This window comes from Argentina silus (genome assembly GCF_951799395.1).
Source record: "Argentina silus genome assembly, chromosome: 15".
In the NCBI taxonomy this organism is placed as follows: Eukaryota; Metazoa; Chordata; class Actinopteri; order Argentiniformes; family Argentinidae; genus Argentina; species Argentina silus.
Genome location: NC_139669.1, coordinates 12,289,858 through 12,303,652, shown reverse-complemented (window position 1 = coordinate 12,303,652; position 13,795 = coordinate 12,289,858). Strand labels below are relative to the sequence as shown.

Below are 13,795 nucleotides of genomic sequence, written 5' to 3'. Positions count from 1 at the left end.
TTGTGCTGTGCGATTATTGGAATCATTGTGTTCTCCTATCTGTACAGCTTCTTCTCGTAAAGGATTTGAACAGGTAAAGACAAATTCTGCAAACACACACACACACACACACACACACACACATCAGAGCACCTCTATATCCATCCAGCGCCATTTAGATTATGGCACATATTGTCCTTGCAGAAATATTTGTTTTTCTTTGCTTTCAGACAGAATAACCTGTTGGTTTTCCATGAGCCAGAAGATTTATGACTGAAGGGTCCCTCTCTTTAGGCCTATCAAAACTTAAAAGAACAACAACAAACCAGACCTGTGAACACTTCTTTGGTCCTCCCTTCCCCTTGTCCCATTTCCTCTTGCTGTATGAATTGTAGGGAAAATTGTCATAGTTATTAAATGTCTTTTAATTTAGATCACTGCTCTAATATGTGTTCAGCAATTCAATTCACCAATTCAATTTAATTAGAATTTAGGACCTCGGACTAATCCTGATTTAGGATCTTGGACTTTTGAGGATCCAATGGACTACATCGCCCCCTGGCCATTAAAGGAGGACATTGCATTATTTGGACAAATGAATTTAATAGGTCATCAATGATTGTAATGTAAGCATAACAAAATATGTGTTATCTGAGCAACAACATTCTAACTTCACAATATATTAATAGCTGTGCTTTATGGTCAAAGTCCTCGATTTACTAATTCTTGAGCGTGTATTTGTTAGTTGCTTCATGTATGGTTGATGTGATTGATGTTCATGCAATGTTGTCTCTATGCTTTGTCAGTCAGTATGTACAATACTGAAATGTAACTGATGATGATGGCTTTCTAGGCGGTTGTCACTCATTCAGCGCGGTGGTGTCAACCAAGTAAAGCCTGTTATGTAATAAAAATATTTTGTGTGCGTGGTATTATATGTGTCTCTTGTCGTTGGGATTCTCTTTATTGCCCCCCACCCCCCTAATATGTTATTATTCCGTTACCAAGTGGTATCAGCGACTAGTAGCAACTATTATCCGTTTATTATGCTCCGTCTTTCCTTATGTCATGGGATCTTTCCGAGTATATCTTCAGCTTTACTATGATCCGATATGATTGGTTTAGTGTGCCTGAGTTGCTCCCCATACTGGCCTGATGATAGGCTGTCACGTTGACCCCATTTTAACACCCTAGCGAATAGATGCTTTGCCCATCAGATTGCCCTCTACGGCCATTGGCTACTTCGTCTCATTGACACCACGTGGGCGCGGTTTAAACGCCTCTACAAACCCGCCCCTTTTGAAGAAGCATCGTTTCTACCCAATCACAACGTTCCGTTGTTGATTAATCAATTAAGTATTGGTAAATCGGGGGCGGGTTCTTCTCTTTCGGGTCGTGTTGTGTGTGTTTGGTGCTCAGCTGAAAATGGCGGCCCGAAGCGGATCGCCTTAACTTTATCGCACAATAACAAGGATAACAAACTAAACAGACAACATTACACTAAGATGGATACAAACTTCAGCGATATGATCTGAAAGCCGGTCTTGAGGACGACATACAGACCACAGCAACTGAAGGAGTTGGTGTATTGGTACGGCAAAAAGTTATCTCATAACAACAAACTGCCGTTGAATTTGACTAGCTAGCTAGCTTACATTGGCTAGCTAACATTTGCTAGCTAGCTACACAGCTAAATGCAGTTCGCTCCGCTAGCCTGGCTAGCTAGCCAACACACCTAATGGTATTATGAAAGGGGGTCGCGCTAGCCTGTCCGGAACGCGTATTGCCCGCAGAATTGTATCTTTAACAAAAGCTTGCAAAAAATGTTATTTTTGATGATGCAAGAATACGTTCAGTTACAGTATCTAGCTAACCAGCTTCATGAGCTGATATCCACCAAGCGTGTAATTGTATGGAAATTTGGATTCATTCGGACAGAGGACAGTCAGAGACAACAAGCCATTATCTTATGAGCTATTAGCTAGTGGGTAAGATTGGTAACACTACGCTAGATAGCTTGTCTAAGCGTAATTATGTATATAAAGTTGTATTACCTCACGTAACGCTCTCCAGGCCTAGCTAGGCTAGATACATATGCTATAGTGCTATTCATTTACGTGCACTATTGATTTTTTTCTCGCTGTTTTAAATGGCAAATGCTACTGATCATTGTTGTTTATAGCTGATGTTGATGTGAATACAGTATCTTTCACGTGTCAGAATAAGGAGCAATAACGCATGTGTATTTATAATAAAAGCATACATAAATTGAAACTGCAAGTAGGTTAGTTTGTTAGTAGTGGCTCCTTGTCGCCTTTCTGGCAAGCTGTCAAACAGTCGGTTGCAGTAGTTTTTCAGTGGGCGCTGTCGTTTGCCATTAAAAAACTTGGAATGAAAGTAGCTAATACAGTGGAATTACATTGTTAATGCTGTTAATCACGCTCAATGTTGTTGTCCTAGATCATGGACGACCAGCACCCACGATACAGCAAACGCTTGGTAAGTACACTTCTCTTGAGTAATGCATTGCTGGCTCGGTTGCAAGCTAGATGAATGGGTTACTGTTTTATGGCAGTTGTGTCATAACAATAGACTCGACGTGTGTCAGTGGGTTCATCGTAAGTTCAAGTTCAGTGTCCGATCCAGCCATTTAACATCACAGGTGAACCTATTGAGAGACCATACACACGCAGACATACATACATACAAACATACACATAACATCTTGGTAGACACCTTTGTGTTGGCCTCAGGACTAGGATATTACTGGGGGTTTTTCTGTCATTTTTTGCCTTTTGCTGAAATTATTATGAATGATAAACTGTTATTATTTTGTGCTGTTTGGTGTTAGAAAGTGTGTGTGTGTGGTAAATATATCAATCCTGTTTTGAGAGGTCTTAGTGAAATGTCTTGTGATGTGTCTGGGGTTGAGATCATGACAGTGATGATTGTAGAAGGGGGTGGGGCGGTGATGCTGGGTCCATCTGTCTAGCCAAGCTAGTGAATGGGAGGGAAGGGGGATGGGGTGGGAGATAAGCCCCTCCTTTTGTGGTGCCCACTTGGGCTGTTGAATAATCCAGTGACTGTCTCTGGTATGGATACATCCATATACGTTAAGTATGGTCTTAGCTAAAAGCCCATTTCAAGTGAACTGTAGCCTCTGTCCTCTGTTACTAGCGTACAGGTACGCGGCGGCGTTACCAGGACGATGGGATCTCGGATGATGAGATTGAGGGGAAGAGGTCGTTTGACCTGGATGAGAAGCTGCAGTGCGAAAGGTTCAACTCCACCCTGGTTAAACATATGGATGGAAAAGGTCAGAGGTCAAACCGTGATGCAGTCTCACCAAGTTTATTGAATGTGATGATTATGGCCCGCAGTTTTTCCTGACCTTGTTAGCAAAAACTATGGGCCCCGAGTTTTCCAGGTCAGAACACGTGGCCAGGGAAAACTCAATTTGTGAATTGTTACATTGTTCTGACCACTGGCTGTGGGTATGTATTTTTGCATTTAACATGTTGTTTCTCTGTGTTTGTTTGCAGACTTCACATTAGAGTACATCCAGAGAGAGGGGCTAAGGGACCCCCTTATCTTTGAGAAACCAGACGGCCTCGGCATTGAGTACGTCATTCTCCTCCTTTATTATTTAGTCAAATTCCCCCCAGTGTAAGTTCTGGAAATATGGAAGTCAGCTCACTTTTAGAAGATAAATAGCCAGCCTTACCGAATCTCTCTCTTTCTCAGGATGCCAGACTCTGATTTCAGTGTCAGTGACGTCAAGCTGTTTGTAGGTAAGTGGATCCGAGCTACAATAACCTTATCGCCTAACCACAGGTTGCTTAGGTTACGAATTGACTGAGTCCTTCGGCACGTCTTACCCTCTGTCTTTCATTTGCCACTTATTCATGTGTGTTTATTCATATAGGCCTTTGTAGGTTTATGTGGACCCAGTTGATAAATCCTCCTCTCTTCCCTGTCCCCTCTTCCTTTATTATAGGTAGTCGGAGGATGGTTGATGTGATGGATGTGACCACTCAGAAGGGCATAGAGATGTCCATGGCCCAATGGCGGCGCTACTACGAGACCCCGCCCTCCAGGCGAGAGAAGCTTTACAACGTCATCAGCCTGGAGTTTAGTCACACCCGGCTGGAGAATCTGGTGAAACGCCCAGCCTCGGTGAGACACACACCAGGCCAGAGAACCTTTTCAGACACCACACCCCAGTATTCATTAGAGACCCACGCACGTACACTCATAGTGCCATTACACGAATGTTGCAGTACCACAATAGTACCGCGATACCAAAAACAGCTTTCGGTCAAATACTGCTGTGCTTTCGGGAGTACTTTTTTAGTACATTCAGTATGACGCATTTGTGAACAGTGCACTGTATATTTCTATCAAAGAGAATGTTTCTATGCATGAAATTGGCTGATTGCCTCCTAGCAAAGATAGCGAGCAAGATGTGAGGTCCAAGTTGAGTTCAGAGGTATGGAGTTCACAGAGGGACATTTTTCACATGTTGCTGATTTCTCAAAGTTGAATTGGAGACTGGTTGAATGCACACAGTCCAGTTGTGTTTGTTTTCCTTTTTCAGTGAAGCCCCGGAGGCGAGTGAAAGCCAAATAAATATTTTATGAATAATTTCAGATTTAAAAAGACACACTGAATATTTAATTAGTTAATTTCTTCTTGCCTTGTGTGATGTATTTACTTTGTTTCCCATGTATGTAGTGGATAACTAAACTAAATATAATTTAGGCTACTGTAGTAAATTAATCCGTTGGTTGTACTTAGAAATTGTCTGTTTATTTCCTTCCTTATTTTCCCCAATTCCTCCATCTCCAGGTGGACCTGATAGACTGGGTGGATACCATGTGGCCACGGCACCTTAAGGAGAGACAGAGAGACTCCACCAACGCCATCATAGAGATGCATTATCCCAAAGTGCAGAAGTGAGTCCCATGTTGCGTGGTTCATCCCAGTTACCTGTCCACCATTACCTGTTCCCAACGCTCTCTCTCTCTCTCTCTCTCTCTACACTCCCTCTCTCCCTCCCTATCAGGTACTGTCTGATGAGTGTCCAGGGCTCCTTCACAGATTTCCACATTGACTTTGGAGGCACGTCGGTCTGGTACCACATCCTCCGTGGGGGCAAGGTGAGACTTGGCTCCTGTACCTTAGAACAAAGCCTGAGTGCAAAGCCAGAGTGATGTCACCCCATTGAAGTTGAGATTTAAAATGGTTAGGTTATGATGAGGTTTAAGGCGAGGCTTTAGGGTAGGGTCATCCCAAGGATCCCACTTGGCATATACTCTACCAGTTCTAGATCCAGATATGACATGTCACCAGTTCATCACTTCACCTTTAACCCTTGACCTGCCTGACCTTTGGCTCCGCAACTGCAGGTGTTCTGGCTGATCCCGCCCACTCCCCAGAACCTGGAGCTCTTTGAGAACTGGGCGTTGTCAGGGAAACAGGGGGACATCTTCCTGGGGGACAAAGCCATGGACTGCCAGAGGATAGAGCTGAAGCAGGGATACACCTTCATGATCCCCTCAGGTACACACACACACACACACACACACACACTTAAACAGTCTCTAACACACACACACACACACACACACTCACACTCACTCATTCTCTACACTGTTGTGGTCTAGGCTGGATCCATGCGGTGTACACACCTGAGGACACCCTGGTGTTTGGGGGGAACTTCCTGCACAGCTTCAACATTCCCATGCAGCTGAAGATCTACAGCATCGAGGACCGCATCCGAGTGAGTACCTCGCTGAAGGGGTTGAGGAGAACACACCTATGATCGCTCCTTTACCTCTGACAGTACCTCACACCTGCCCTGCTCTCCTTCTCCCCTCTACCAGGTCCCGGCGAAGTTCCGCTACCCGTTCTACTACGAGATGTGCTGGTACGTGCTGGAGAGATACCTCTTCTGTCTGACCAACACCTCCCACCTTACTCCTGAGTTTCAGAAGCACTCCCTCTGCGTTGGTGAGTTTGACACTCACACACACACACACACACCCACACCCCACTTTGGCTCTCTCCGTCTTTTATTTGTTTCCCTGTCTCCCCATTTCTCTCTCTTTCCTGTCTTTCATTCCTTGCTAATCCCTCTGATTTGGTCTCTCTCCCAGGTCTGACCCGGGAAGACTTGCCCGTCAATGGCCTTGAGAAAAACGGCACATCGGAGAAGAATGAGGAGAATGATGGTGATGGAGCCGGTGAGCAAATCAAGGTCAAGAAGGAGGAGGAGAACGCTGATGATAATGATCAGTCCTCTTCTCCCCCGGGGGTCAGAACCAACCTGACTCCCTTTGAGTTGGAGGGGCTGTGGAACCTTCTCGGGAAACTGGAGGAGCTGCCTGACGCCAAGAAGTCTGTCCCCGTGGGCATCCACAACGCCCCTGCTCTGCTCCACGACATACGGGTATGATAGTTCTTTCATCCATTCATCCTGGCAACATTCAATCCTTTAAAGGAACACTTCACCATTTTTTTTTTGTTATCTCCAGCACCATACCATGTCTAGATATGTGAAAACAGTGTTGTCAAAAAAATAAATAAGAGAAAAGGTGCTTATAGTTATTTATTTTAAAATTCAGTGATTCAGAAACTATAACAAGTTTCCAGCCAGTGGGAGTGCGTTTCATCTGTAGGAAAAAAAAAATACTATGAGGCTTTAAGTGGCGATTTTCTTTGGTATTTGTGTACATATTGGTTTCTCCATTTAGAAATGACAACACTTCTTATACAGAGTCCCAAAAGTAATGGGACAATTGTCTTGACTGAGACACATGATTTGTGCAGCCCCCCCCCCCCCCCCCCCCCCTCCCAATGACATCATAGACACTGGTATGGTGCTGGAGATTATATATATATGATATATTACATATAAGTATATTGAAGCTGCTCCACAACACAGCTCTTGAGTATCTCTCCATTTGGTCTTCCTCTTTTGTTCAGGCGCTTCTGGAGGAACACTCCAACGATGACGCAAAGCTGTCTTACACTGGAAAGCCCATCGTCAAGTGGCCCAAAAGGGTGAGCCAGGGAGCACCTGTTCCTGTGCGTATTTGAAAACACGCACTCAAACGCACGTCCTCTCTCAAACGCACCTGTGCTCACACCAACCACACCCGCACATGTTGCGTAACACGCAAACTCATCCACACACATCAGTCGGCCGAAAACTAACTCTCTCTCTCTCTCTCGCTCCGCCTGTGTCTCTGTGCAGCCCTCATGGTACCAGCCCCCCGCCCCCCCACCTGCGGTGGTGTACCGTCCACAGCTGTCTTCCTCTCTCAACCGGCCGGTGGTCCCGCGGCCCACCAAGCCCAAGTCGTCCATCTCGGCCCTGCGGCGCCGCCGGGTGCGGTGTAAGCGCTGCGCCGCCTGCCTGAGGACGGAGTGCGGCGACTGCACCTACTGCCACGACATGAGGAAGTTCGGAGGACCCGGCAGGCTCAAGAAGAGCTGCGTGATGCGCCAGTGTCTCGCTGTGAGTAATCTCCGTGTGTGTGTGTGTGTGTGTCAGGGGTGGCTGGTGGAGGAAGAAATGCATGGAATAAGGAATGGTTTTAAAACGTGTGTGTGCGTGTGCACCCCTGTCATCTTTCCTCTAGCCCGACCTGCCTGCCACTGCGGCATGTGCGGTGTGTGGAGAGGGGAGCCCAGATTCCGGAGATGGAACCCCGTCCCAGACACTCATGGAATGTTCTAACTGCGCTCAAATTGCCCACCCCGACTGCATCAAGGTGAGCATGCTCGACACTTGCATGAGTGCATGGACTACACCGCTCAAGTGCTCACTAACCACTCTCTGTGTCAGGTGTTGTAGCTGTTTCAGAAGCGGTTGCTGTGTATGTCAGGTGTTATGACTGGTTATAACCTCTGTCTCTCCCTGTGTCAGGTGCCTGGGGAGGGCAGGATCAATAAGGACCTTCCCAGCTGCTGGGAGTGTCCCAAATGTAACCAAGGCAAAGGCTCTACCTCAGAGGTTTGTGTTCTCTCTCTGTCTCTGTCTGTGTGTCTCTCTCTCTCAACACGAGCAATAGTGAAGTGTCCCTTAGGCAGTGGTAGTTATAAACATATTGGCCATTGCCATTTCTCCCTCTCCCGAAAAAGTATACATTTTTGGTCACTTCATCAAAAAATGTATGTACTTCAACGCAACGTCATGAGTGTAACCTGCAAATTGCACGTTTCGGCAGACCTACAGATTTGATTTACCTGCATGTCTGTAGGTTTCAAAAACCTGCTTTAACGCACCTAGAGTGCTTTTGCGTTTTATGTGGTATTTACCTAGCAACTATACTTTGTTTGGCTACAAACGGAAGCATCATAATTTATGCAGGTATCAACCTGTCCCTCTGCAGCTGCAGGTTAAATATTTACCTGCCGCTTGCAGGTTTGTGGGGGCTTGTATGAACATCATGAAGCAGGTATTTTTAATGATAGCAGGCTGTGTACTTGGTCAGGATCAGTCTGACACCAAATAAAGTCATTATTAGGCTGACAAATCTGAAAGAAATGACTAGAAACAGGCAAAACCTTGCTAAAATCAACAGTTTGGAACATCACTAAAAAGAAAGCTGTAGCTGCCACTAGGACTGGTGAACTGCAGCAGAATGTATTCTGAGGTGTACAGAAACATCTTGTCTGCTTGAGTACAAGCAAATTCCTCTAGATTCATTGGATGACGCTTCATCATGCAGTAAGACAATGGCCCAAATGTACAGCCATAGCAACTAGAGAGTTTTTTCATTCAGGGCCAAGAAGTAGAAAGTTGTTGACTGGCCAAGTCAGTCGTTGAGATTTAAATCCAATTGAACATGCATTTAATTTCGGAGGATAAGATGTTAGGCAAAAATACCTCAAAACAAACAACTGAAGATTACTGCAGTACAGCCCTGGCCAGAGCATCACCAGAGAATATACCCAGCGTCTGGTGGGGTCAATGGGTGGCAGACTTCAGGCAGTTTTTGCATGCAAAGCATTTTAGACCAAACTTAACATGAGTGCTTAATTTGGACATTATATGAATCTGTCCCATTACTTTTGGTGCCCTGAAATAGGTACACACATACCATCAAATACAATCTGATAATCTATACTTTAACCTCATAGTAATCATTTGATTTCAAATCCAATCTTTTGCGTCATACAGCAAAAAGAAGGAATGCTTCACTGATCCATTACTTATGCAGGGCACTGTATATATTTGTGTTCCTGACTTCTGGGTTTTTTGTGGAAAAGATCATGATTTTATTTAATTTCTTTAGGTTTACTGCCAAGGCCCAATTGACACCACTGCTCAATTATATCCACCTCGCCCTCTCTCTCTCTCTCTCTCTCTCTCTCTCTCTCTCCTGCGTTCTCTCATTCTTCATCCACAACCCGGTAGCACAGAAAACGTCATTATTTAATTAATGATGGAGGTGTTGATGGTGTCGTCAATAATGGTGGGTTACTGTGGTGACTTGTATGGTGATCTCTCCCCTCCCTTTCCTTCGCTCTCAGTCCTCCAGTGACGACGACAGCGTGGCGTCTGCAGGCTCCACCTCCACGCCAAGGCCTGCCAAGCGTACCCACCGGGAGGGCACAGGCGAGGTCGACAGTGACAACAACAGCGTGGGGTCTGCAGGCTCCATCTCCACACCAAGGCCTGCCAAGCATACCCACCGGGAGGGCACAGGCCAGGCCGACAGGGGGGCGAGGAGGGGACGACGGGGCAGGCCCAACCTGCAATCCACACCACGCTCCAGACGGCCAGCGCCCCCTCCCTCTCAGAGGCTGCTGCTGCAGCAACAGCAGAACAGGAAGAGAGCCGGGGCGCTGGAGCTAAGACTCAGGAAGAGGGTGAGGAAGGGAGACAGGGACTCGGGGATGAGGGTGAGACAGTGTGTGTGTCGGGGTGGGGTGGGGGGGGGGGATCCAAGGTTACAGAGTTATTGATATGATGTCATAATCAGTCATCTCAGTTTTTCCATTCCTTCATATCACAGAAACAGATGGAGCGCAGCAAAATCTTACAAGTGGTAAGCATGATGTCACCTTTCAGTCTGCCTTTAACCAGTGCTACAGTACCACAGAAAAACCAGTGCACGATTATACAAATGCTTATTCAATAGGACAATAAAATAGATTTTTCATACTTTAGAGATGATAATTTCGTCTGTCTTGGTCCAAATGTGAATAACATAAAAACATGTTTCACTGGACTGCCCCTTTAAAGGTGTACACGCTTACAACGGTTGTTAACATGACTTAATCGTTACCTAAAATGTCATGACCGTCACAGCCCTATAATTGAATATACTGTGGTTCTACATTACTGCTTTACCGTACCTCACTCCTCCTCTCGCTTTCCTGTCCTTTCTCCTTCTCAAGAGACAGACCTCTCTGGATCGCCCTCCCGGACACCTGGGCTACCGGGGGCTAGCCTACATCCTGAGGGGGGTGACCTCTCGCACGCGCTCCCCCACCGGCCTGTCCGCAGGACGCAGGCTGGCCCGGGGCCAAGGGGCCTGGAGAGGGTCCCCCTACCGCCCCTCTGCAGTGGCGCTGCCCCTGCCCCTGCCCCCGCCCGAACCCTCACCCAGCCTCACCCCTGAGGCCCGGGGAGAGAGCCACAGAGGGCGAGGGAGAGGGGTGAGGCTCAGAGGAGGAGGAGCAGGGAGAGGGGGAGGAGCAGGGAGAGGAGGAAGGATGGAGCGACAGGCCGAGGCGGAGGAGGAGAGCGACAGCAGTGATAGTGACGACAGCGAGGAGGAGGAAGAGGAGGAGGAAGGGGAGGAGAGGAGGGAGAATGGGAACGGCGTGCGGGGGGGCAGACGGGATAAGGAGAACAGACCGCAGAGACGAGGAGGGAAAGCAGCCAAAGAAGATGAAGGAGAGGAGGAGGAAGAGAGTGAGGAGGCCAACCAAAACGGAGGAGAGGAGGAAGAGGAGGTGGAGGATATGGATGAGGGGAGGGAAGGGGGACAGGCACAGGCGGAGCCACCTGTGCTACTGTTGCCCGCTACCGATGACCTCATGAAAGACTCGTATCTGACGGTGACTCTAAAGCGGCCGTCGAGGACCAAGCGCGACCCGGGGGCCATCGTGCCCAAACTGGAGGCTGCGGTCGCCCCCCGGGCGGCCCCTCCCAGCCAGAGCTACATCCAATGCAAGTCCCTCCTCCGGCCACCCATCAGGACCCACCACACCCCCGACCCCGCCCCCTCACGCCGAGAGAGACACACGCACACGCAGGGCAGCCAAACACACCCCGCCGCCTCGCGCCGAGACAGACACATCCACACACGGGGCAGCCAAACACTCGCGCGCAGCTCCCGCCGAGACCGGGCGGAGGAGCAGAGAGGGTCTCGGACGGGCAGGCGGGAGAGAAGCAACAACGGCGCCTCCTCTTCTTCCTCTCTCCTCCGCGTCCCCCCCCTACGCATCCCTCTGTCCTCGCTGCAGGATGGGGGGAGTGAGGCAGGCGGCGAGAAGGAGGTTGCGAATGGGGGGACTGACCCGGGCTGCGAGAGGGAGGTGTGGGTGTCTGTCTTCCGTTACCTGAGTCGGGCCGAGCTCTGCGTCTGCATGGCCGTCTGCATGAACTGGTACAAATGGTAAGAGGCCAAACTACGGTTCTATTGTGTTACATTTTATCTCTCACACACACACACACGGTCTTTCAACATGGTAAATGTGTAAAAGATATAAAGGGGGAATGGGAAGCTCGACTAACTTGACTTTTTTGGGGTGCAGGTCAGGGTCAAAGGGACAAACACTGAAAAAGGCAATTTGACTTCTGCTGCAATGAATTGAGCAGGTGCAGGTTTTTCTGTTCTCTAGATGTGTAAATGATCACAGTGGTGTGTGTGTGTGTGTGGTCCTGTAGGAGCATGGACAAGAGGCTGTGGACGCGGATCGATCTGAGCGTCAGTCGCTCCATCAGTCCTCAGACCCTGTTAGGCATCATCAAACGCCAGCCTGTCACCTTGGACCTCTCCTGGACCCCCATCTCCAAGAAACAGCTCAGCTGGGTCATCAACCGCCTGCCAGGTGTGTGTATACACACACACTCTCACAGCTACTAAATACACACACGTCACACCACCGACTAACACACTCACAGTTAAACACATACTCTACCACCAAACACACACACACATTTTACCAAACTGTTGGAACGGTATCTCCTTCCTCTTTCTGTTCATCAATCTGACCATGTCTGCTTTTCATCCGCAACTGCAGTCAGACAATGAATTCAGTCTCTCTCTCTCCCGCTCTCTCTCTGTGTCTCAGGACTGAAGGATCTCATGTTGTCCGGCTGCTCGTGGTCCTCCATTTCGGCCCTGAGCTCTCCCAGTTGCCCACTCCTGCGCACACTGGACCTGCGGTGGGCCGAAGGGGTCAAAGACGGACAGATCAGGGATCTGCTTAACCCCCCAGGTGAAAAATGACCATCCCCTCTTCCTTAAGTTATAGACTCTTTGTTTTGGGGTTTGGTACTGTGGGCCCCCCCCCCCCCCTACACACACACACTTCTCATCTCTCTCTCTCTCTCCCTCTAGGCTGTGATAACCGGAGTCAGCTGAGGAACATGCAGTCTTTCCGCCTGGCTGGGCTGGAGATATCTGAATCCACAGTGAGGCTGGTGATCAGACACATGCCCCAGCTGACCCGCCTGGACTTGTCCCACTGCAACAGCATCACAGACCAGTCTATCAACCTGCTCACCGCTGTGGGCTCTTCCACACGTAACACACTCACAGAGCTCAACCTGGGGGGTAAGAGATGCACGCACACACACACACACACACACACACACACACACACCCCAAAAGGCTCAATCTGGGGGTAAGATGGAAAGCATACAGTATACACACTGATATTCCAATAGGTGTGCATATAAATGTAGTCACTGCATGATGTTGGGTTGTTGTTGGTATTGAGTCTCTCTCTCTCTCTCTCTCTCTCTCAGGCTGCAGTAAGCTGTCAGAAGCATGTCTATGGTATCTCCGCCGGCTCTCCTGCCTCTCTTTGCTAGACTTGCGAGGCTGCAAGGGCATTCCCCGCAAAGCCTGCGAGGCCTTCATCTCTGAGCTGTCTGTCAACACCCTGTACTGCCTATCAGAGGACAAGCTTATCCAGAGGATATCGTAGAGGCCGCCTCCTCTGTGGTATACTGGTGGTGGGTGGGGACTTTGTCTCTGTGTGACAGAGAAAAGACTGTAAAGGAGAAGGGAGGCTTAAAACCACCTGCACTCTGAAGGGAGAGGGAAACGGGGAGCACTTACACACTTAGTTGGGGGTGGAGCAGGGTTCTTTCAATGTTGTATAAATTTCTTTTTTGAGTATAGACAAGAGACTCAGATGTTTGGGTTCAGGTGACTGCACTGCGTGATGAAGTGGGGGAGAAGTGGACCTCATATGGGGGTTGGAGAGGGAGAGTTGGGTGGGGGGGGGAAAGGGGGGGTCTCGTGAGCGGATAGAGGGGGGGGGATTTCTCATCCCAGATGGGGTCTCCTCATAATCCTCCTCACCCAGGGGGGATTCTAAGTGCTTTATGACAAGGCCGTCTCCACTCAAAGGTGTTGGCTGTTGACAAACTCTCAAGGAGTACAGTGGTCGCCCCACCCTGAGTCAGAGAGGTGCGGCAAATGGGTTCAGGGACGGTGCGAGAGGGCAATCGACATGGTGACGAGACCACACCCAGTTAAGGGCAGATGGAAGGGGCGTGGGGGCAGGGTAAATGGTGCGATCTCAAGAAACCGTTAGAATTCAGGTGCTATCACTCCTA

General features: G+C 48.5%; 1 protein-coding gene across 1 annotated transcript; it reads left to right on the top strand.

The window, feature by feature from the left end:
- The first annotated feature begins 1,411 nt into the window (after positions 1-1,411).
- On the top strand, positions 1,412-13,436 carry kdm2ab (lysine (K)-specific demethylase 2Ab). Its single transcript, XM_083686479.1, has 23 exons — positions 1,412-1,570; positions 2,440-2,478; positions 3,157-3,295; positions 3,522-3,600; positions 3,724-3,770; positions 3,977-4,155; positions 4,828-4,934; positions 5,045-5,138; positions 5,388-5,541; positions 5,646-5,761; positions 5,865-5,991; positions 6,138-6,430; positions 6,967-7,044; positions 7,238-7,501; positions 7,626-7,757; positions 7,913-7,999; positions 9,523-9,861; positions 9,984-10,040; positions 10,393-11,618; positions 11,891-12,054; positions 12,298-12,444; positions 12,567-12,782; positions 12,977-13,436. The coding sequence occupies exons 2-23, from the start codon at positions 2,443-2,445 to the stop codon at positions 13,156-13,158; spliced, it is 4,263 nt and encodes a 1,420-aa protein (XP_083542605.1). The 5' UTR covers positions 1,412-1,570; positions 2,440-2,442; the 3' UTR covers positions 13,159-13,436.
- The last annotated feature ends 359 nt before the right edge of the window (positions 13,437-13,795 follow it).